This window comes from Colobus angolensis, unplaced genomic scaffold (assembly GCF_000951035.1).
Source record: "Colobus angolensis palliatus isolate OR3802 unplaced genomic scaffold, Cang.pa_1.0 Scaffold21, whole genome shotgun sequence".
NCBI classification, from domain to species: domain Eukaryota; kingdom Metazoa; phylum Chordata; class Mammalia; order Primates; family Cercopithecidae; genus Colobus; species Colobus angolensis.
The window spans coordinates 6,251,528-6,258,910 of NW_012115266.1; the positions used below are offsets into that span (position 1 = coordinate 6,251,528).

General features: G+C 51.0%; 1 protein-coding gene across 3 annotated transcripts in view; it reads right to left on the reverse strand.

Moving 5' to 3' along the window:
* Positions 1–1,121: 1,121 nt before the first annotated feature.
* The window catches only part of NAA40 (N(alpha)-acetyltransferase 40, NatD catalytic subunit), an 18,637-nt gene continuing 12,375 nt past the window's right edge, over positions 1,122–7,383 (reverse strand). For all 3 annotated transcript variants that reach the window (XM_011942616.1, XM_011942618.1, XM_011942617.1), the window contains 5 exons: positions 5,673–5,768; positions 5,441–5,599; positions 5,169–5,252; positions 4,062–4,139; positions 1,122–3,774 (listed from right to left, as the gene is read on the reverse strand). In XM_011942616.1, coding sequence (XP_011798006.1) covers positions 3,633–3,774; positions 4,062–4,139; positions 5,169–5,252; positions 5,441–5,599; positions 5,673–5,768 — 559 coding nt within the window. In that variant the 3' untranslated portion in view covers positions 1,122–3,632. The remainder of the gene's footprint in view (positions 3,775–4,061; positions 4,140–5,168; positions 5,253–5,440; positions 5,600–5,672; positions 5,769–7,383) is intronic.

Consider the following 7,383-nt stretch of genomic DNA (forward strand, 5'->3'; position numbering starts at 1 on the left):
AGGGCACAAACACTCCATGTGGATCAGGGTCTCCTGCCCCCTACTCCAGCAGATACAGACCGCCAAGCACAGCACAGTGGGGCAGCCCTCCACAGTCCACAGAAAGTACTGAGCTCCAGCTCCCCCGGGCCGGGGCTGGCAGGAGCCCTGCTTGGGGAACAACCTGCATAGCTCCATCTGTCACATTAGGGGGTCACAGCCTACACCAACTCATAGCTCTCCTGCCCCAGCAGGCCTGACAGGAGCTACCCTTCTTTGGAGCCTCTGTCTTCTGTGAATGGACGGAAGAGGGCAGGAATCTTAAGAGACAAAGAATATTTTGAGTAACCCAATAAAGTCAGAGGAAAGAAGCACTCTCGTCTATTCACCTCCCACACACGGGGACTGAAATCTACATTTGGACACACATGTCAAATGTCACAAGGCTGGCTTGGGACTTTCTTTCCAGGATGCAAAGCAGGCGCCCTTCAGAACACCTTTGGCCTCTACTTAGACCTTCTGGGAAGTGGCACAAACACATACATTTGGTCTCTGTTCCCAACTCTGGCTGCTTGCCTCAGACAGCCTGAGGTTTTCTCTGGCATGGGGCTTCTTCACAGGGCAAGGCATGGGGCTATCACAGCCACGCACCTTCTGATGTTCGGGCCCAATGTTGGGACAGGCTCAGGGTCCAAAGCTTCCCAGATTCACGCTGCCCATGGTGCCCCGGCATCAGGAAGCCATCTCAGCAGCTGAACAAAGTGTCTTTTATTTGTGACATACAAATACAACCAATGCAAAAAGAGATCATTTTTTCCCTTTGATTCCAGTGATAACAAGCTGCTAAAGAAAAAATATATATATATGTCAAGAAGGAGTTTATCTTCCGAATTTCTTCTAAAAAAAAAGGATTAAAAATAACCTTTTTAATGTGACCATTATTTTTAATGTGACCAAATTTTAATGTGTAACCATTTAATTTAAAAATGTGAATACATGTCCTATACATACTTGACACCAACAAAAATAACCTGACATAGGGTGGATGTAACTAAAATTAAAAAAAAAAAATCTTAACATGCTCCAAACAAACAAACAAAAAGCCTGGTACAAGAGGCCTGCTATGTTTTTGTTTGTTTTTGTTTTGAGATGGAGTCTCGCTCTGTCACCTAGGCTGGAGTGCAATGGCATGATCTCAGCTCACCGCAACCTCCGCCTCCCGGATTCAAGTGAGTCTCCTGCCTGAGTCTCCCGAGTTGCTAGGATTACAGGCCACAACCACGCCCGGCTAATTTTTGTATTTTTTAGTAGAGATGGGGTTTTGCCATGTTGACCAGGCTGGTCTTGAACTTCTGACCTCAGGTGACCCCGCCTGCCTCAGCCTCCCAAAGTGCTGGGATTACAGGTGTGAGCCACCGCGCCCGGCCATGCCTGCTATGTTTCTCAAAACCAAGACCTGGGGGAAGTGGAGAAAGACAGATGTTTTGGAAATGAATGGGCTCAACACCAACGAGAGTGATTGCGGGTCTCAGACAGTGCCTCTCCCACCCTAGTCCCAACCTCCTGAGGAACCCTTCAGGACATGGCCTGCAGAGACTGGGGTGAGCAGGGTGTGGCACCAAGCACCCGTTGACCAGTTGATGCCACGCATCCAGTGACTGGAAAGAGACAATGTACACTGAACTCACCTTACAAGGGATGAACACGGGGGGTTCCTTTTGGTCCCCTTGAGTGAGAGGTATCAGGAATCCATGATCTAAGACAATAAATATTTATCATCTGTGTCCTTTGAGAGACAGGGACCAGAGAAAAATCTCTTCCTAAACATGCTCCTGTGGTTTCATGATTCTTAGGAGTCTACCAAACCCCTCCAGCAATGTCATCTCTCCCTGGGATGAAACCCATCAGGAGACAGCAGGGTGAGGCAGAGGCAGACTTATTCCAGTGTAAAGTCGCAAGGCCCTCTCTAAGGAGTACCCGGTCCCACTGCTGCCCATGAAGAGTGGTGCAGAGCGCTCAGCAGAGGGGCCAGGCTGGGTGAGGGAGGCCCTCTGTATACAGGCTCCTGCACCAGCAGGAATCCAGGTGAGAAGCAAGGACCACTCTGGGGAGATCTGCCAAGACAGACTGCCGGAGTCGGGCAGAGGGTAGGATATGAGCAGATGCTGAGGTCAGAGGGACCAACAGACCTCCATGAGATCAACTTCACAAAGGCTGGAACCTTTACGATACTCCCCAAAGCAGAGCTCAGGGATATCCACAGAAAGCTGTTAGGTGCTTTTTCCTTGATAAGGATTTGGTTTTTCTTCCCTGTAAGAGGAACAAGGTCTAGAGATCAGGATGAGCATTAGTTCTGAGCCTGCCTTTCTATCCTATGAGAGAAGAGGAAGGCTTTCTCCTTCCCCTGCTCCAGCCTGTTACCACAGGGTGACACCAGAGAGAAAAGCAGCTGTTTTGGCCAGTGAGAGGCATTCCTGCTGCAGCCTGAGCTATGGCTCGGCTGGGCCACGGCAGTGGCACTAGTGCCTCACTGAGGCAGTGAGGGGCAAAGCTGAGGAGTGCAGGCAGAGGGGCCTGCTGCTGGCTGGGGGCTCTCTGAAGAGGGAGGGTGACTGCAGGGAGGGGTGCCCTACCCTTAGAGAGCTATCAGCACCAAGAGATGAGAAGAAATGGGAGTTAACTATATGAGAAACTAGAAGTCCTTCTGGGGAAGATGAGGGGCTCCCTGATGTTATTCTCCCCTTGAGACTAAGAACAGAGGTATTTGGGGGTAGACGTGAGAGGCAGAGGAGAAAGAACGGTGAGGGCTGGCAGACAAGAACAAGCAAAACCTCTGGCTTTCTTCTATGAATCAAAAGCTCAGGTCACTGCCATGAGACCAGAAGGTTAAGCTTAGAATGCAGCAATGTCCAGGAGCCTAGAGAAGCAATCATCCCCATGGCAGGTCCCACAGAACACTTCGTTCCTGGTCCTTTCAGCCTCTCTCTCACTCTCTCACTGACAGTAATGGAGAGAGGCAGTCTTCCTCCCAGAGTCAGCTGGTCTCAACATGAGCCCACTCCAGGAATCCATAAAAACAGCTGGAAAGAGCTTTCTTCACTTCCCTGCATCTTGGCACAAAAGATCTTCCCACAGTCTCCATAAGAGCATTCCATCTGCGAAAGTGTGAGTCTCTCTGAAGCCTCCCTCTATGCCCAGATCTTACACCCTATGTGCTCCTCTTTGGGGATCAGCAAACCCCAGACCCAGGACTCCAGAACTTTCATAAAGGTGGGCATAAACATTCCATTTGTCCAAGTGTATGTGTAAGGGAAGGGGAGGTTTCCAGGACTCTAGGAGCTGCAGAGGTGGGAGAACCTCCACTGCAGGCCCCAGGAGCCAAGTGAGGAGGCAGCCACTGTGGAGGATGAGCTTCACTGCCAGGCCCCACCCACTCTTCCCTCTCTCTTTCATTCCCTCCTAGCACTCTGGTCTCCTAGGAGAGGAGGAGCAGCTCATACCACTTCTCCCCAGGGTTCTGTGCTCTCAGGGTGCAGCCTGGTACGTGCAGACTGGGGAGGCCACAGCTCCGAGGACACCTGGCAAACGGTGAGACCAGGAAAGAGGAAAGGCCTTAGGAGAGAGCATTGTGACTTGAAAGTGGCTCTGAGAGTTCAGTGGCAGCAGCCACCACAGTGCCCACCCGCGTGGGAGTGCTGGCTGTCCCCAAACTTGGTCCTCCGGCTCAGGATCTCATAGGAGCAATCCTCCCCACAGCAACCGGACATGCTGGGGGAAGAGTCATCAATTTCAAATCTGTAAGGCAGGCAGGAGAAAAGGGTTGGTGGCAGGCAGCTGAGTGCCTTCCTCCCTGGCCTGAGAACTCTTCCACCAGCCACAGTGATGAGACCCTTAGGACAAGGGTGCAGGAGGTGGACAGCTGACCAAGTCAGAGAGCACTGCCATACCGTCTCCCCAGACCTGAACCCCCATGACCACTGGACCATGAGCTCAGGCATCAGGATGAGTGGGGGCCAGGACCAGAAAAATGGCCCTGGGAAGGCCCACCTACCACCCAGAAGGGCCCACACCCAGCTCCTTACTGCAACGCTTCTCTGAAGAACTGGTAGGCGCCATGATTGTGTTTAAATACTGTTAACATAACCTTCTTCATCTGTGTGCTAGAAGAAAGCAGAGCAAACACCTTTTAGAAAGAGAAACATGGCCGGGCGAGGTGGTATGCACCTGTAATCCCAGCACTTTGGGGCGCCAAGGCGGGAGGATCACTTGAGCCTGGATGGTAGAGGCTGCAGTGAGATATGATCACACCATGGCACTCCAACCTGGGTGCCAGAGTGAGACCCTGTCTCCAGAAGAAAAGAAAAAGAAAAGAAAACAGAGACTAAGGTCGTGCTTCCTTTCCTTTCTGTCTTTGTCTGTTACCCCTTTTCACCCGCACAAGTGCTCCTGAATTTGGCCTCTAGCCTCTAGAGGTCTTGGACCCCCTCGGCACTCACTGCTTCCCCCAGTCACAGGCTGATGAGACTGCACAGGCATCAGCCCTGACCAGATGGGCTTCTTCCAGAGCAGGGATCTTTCCCACTTCCTCTCTGTAGCACCGTTACTGAAGTACAGAACGTGACACAGATTAGGAACTCAAAAGATGCTCGCTGGCCAGGTGTGGTGGCTCACACCTATAATCCCAGCACTTTGGGAGGCTGAGGTGGGCAGATCACCTGAGGTCAGGAGTTCAAGACCATCCTGGCTAACATGGTGAAACCCCATTTCTACCAAAAATACAAAAATTAGCTGGGCATGGTGGCACATGCCTGTAATCCCAGCCACTTGGGAGGCTGAGGCAGGAGAATTGAACCCGGGAGGTGAAGGTTGAACCCAGGAGGTGAAGGTTGAACCCAGGAAGTGAAGGTTGCAGTGAGCCAAGATCGCGTCATTGCACTCCAGCCTGCAACAAGAGTGAAACTCTGTCTCAAAAAAAAACAAAAAGATGTTTGCTGTGCTGAGCTAAACATGCAAAATCTGGAGTCATAACAAGGCAGGGAGCATCTTATTGAGAGGGTTCTAAAACACCTTTCTCCCAAAACATGCCTATGAGCCTCCCCCTCCAATGAGACTCAAAGAATAGCAAGTGCCTTAGCGGTGGCTCCTTCCAGTTGAGTGCTATATGGGTCTCCTAAGAAGGGAGGCCTTACCTGTTGGCCATGAGCTGTAGGATCTGTATAAGGAACTTCCCCAGGCCTTTCCGCCGCACCTTGCTTTCCAACTGCACTTCATAGCTAGGTGAAGAAAGGAGAAGTGAGCGTGCAGGATGGGGCATGACGAGGCTGTAAGGTCTGGCAGAGGAGCTTGCAGTCCTTGGCAGCCCATAGACCTAGGTAGGTCCAGGGCCTTTGTCACCTGGCTGGAGTGCCTGTACCATCACCAGGGTCTCTCTCCCCTACCTCCCCCAAGTCGTGGCTCCTACCAGTACAGGACTTCATCCCCACACTCCACGTCAAACCGGAAGTGAGAAAAGGCAACAGGGACGGAGCTGTTTTCCCATGCGATGAGGTACCAGGCTCGGTCATCTGTCATTTCCTCCCGTTTCTCTCGGTCCTTCCAGCCCCACTCACTCTGCTCATACCTGGGGAATTTGGGAGCAGTCAGACGGGAAAGCTGGGAGAGGAACTAGGCTCCCCTGGTCGGGACACGCTTACATGGTTTGCATATTCGTTTTGGTCAGGTCGAAGGCCCAATCCACGGTGGCTGGCTCCAGTCCAGACACTCGCTTACATTCAATGGAGACATTCAACCTGAGAAGATGACAGGAGGTGTATGGAATTGGTTACAGCTCTCCTGCCAGGGCACTGCTGTTCCTCCCTTAAAGTCTACAGGGAGGAGGGCCCAGTAGCACTTACTCTACAGAGAAAAGCCCACCCTATATCTTCTCCAGCATGACTAGAGAAGGTGCAGGAACAAAGTCTTTCAGGCTGAGATTAACAACTGTGGCCACACTGCCCACCCCCAACCACAAGGCCCATTTCCTGCCTCCCCAAGCTGTCCTAATCCGCCTCAGCAATTTGTAAACTTCTTGTCCCTCTCTGCTCCCTCTTTATTCTTTTCCTACCTTTTCTGTCTCTTCTGTACTTTGTTATAAACACTCATGTCTTCCGTTATTTAGTTCCTGCCCTTAGACATTTTTCCTGTTGCTGTAATTTCTGAACTGATTCCACACTGGGCTCCCACGGGACCCCATTCCTTTTATCTACCAATTGCGCCTTCAAAACCACTGGGTGACCCAAGGTCCTTCAAGAAGACTACGGCTCAACACGCCCCACCCCACCCCAGGAGTCCTGCCTGCCTCATCTGAAGAATAGGGATACTCTTAGCTGATCAACAGGTTGAGGCCGGCACAGTGGCTCACACCTGTAATCCCAGCAACTCAGGGAGGCCAAGGCATATGGATCATCTGAGGTCAGGAGTTCAAGACCAGCCTGACCAACACAGTGAAATCCCATCTCAACTAAAACTACAAACAAATTAGCCAGGCATGGTGGTGGGTGCCTGTAATCCCAGCTACTCGAGAGGCTGAGGCAGGAGAATCGCTTGAACCTGGGAGGCGGAGGTTGCAGTGAGCCAAAATCATGCCATTTCACTCCAGCCTGGGCAATGAGAGCGAAACTGTCTCAAAACAAACAAACAAACAAAAACGGGGTGAAGCAGACTCCAGCCCAACACTGTTTTTCTAAACCCACAAATGCTGTAGGTGTTAAGATATCTGTTTCTAAATGAAATTTAAGTAACAGTTAAACTCCTTGACCAATCTGTGAAATCACATTCTTTAAATAGCACTACATTCTGAAAGGACTAGAGACAGCAAACCCTAAGACTTTAAAGAGCTCCCGTATCAATCTCTCAGTGACCTTTGATACAATCCCCAGAGGACATGCCTACTGGAATCCCATCACTTCTACTGACTGGCACGTCACATTTGCTCAGCCTTGTAAATTCAGAACTTCCTGCCCCTAAAGCATCTTCCTTTCTTTATCAACCACTTAGCCATCACAGCTGCCCAAACATAGCACTGCATCTGTCTTAACTATAAAATGCCCAGAGTTGGCTGGCAATGCCTGTTTTGGAGCTATTCCACATTTCTGGAAGTCAATGGAAATATGGAATACGAAAACACTATGAAGCCAGGCGCAGTGACTCACGCCTGTAATCCCAGCACTTCGGGAGGCCGAGGCGGGTGGATCACCTGAGGTCAGGAGTTAGAGACCAGCTTGGCAACATAGTGAAACCCCGTCTCTAATAAAAACACAAAAAATTAGCCGGCGTGGTGGCAGGCACCTGTAATCCCAGCTACTCTGGAGGCTGAGGCAGGAGAATTGCTTGTACCCGGGAGGCAGAGGTTGCAGTGAGCTGAGA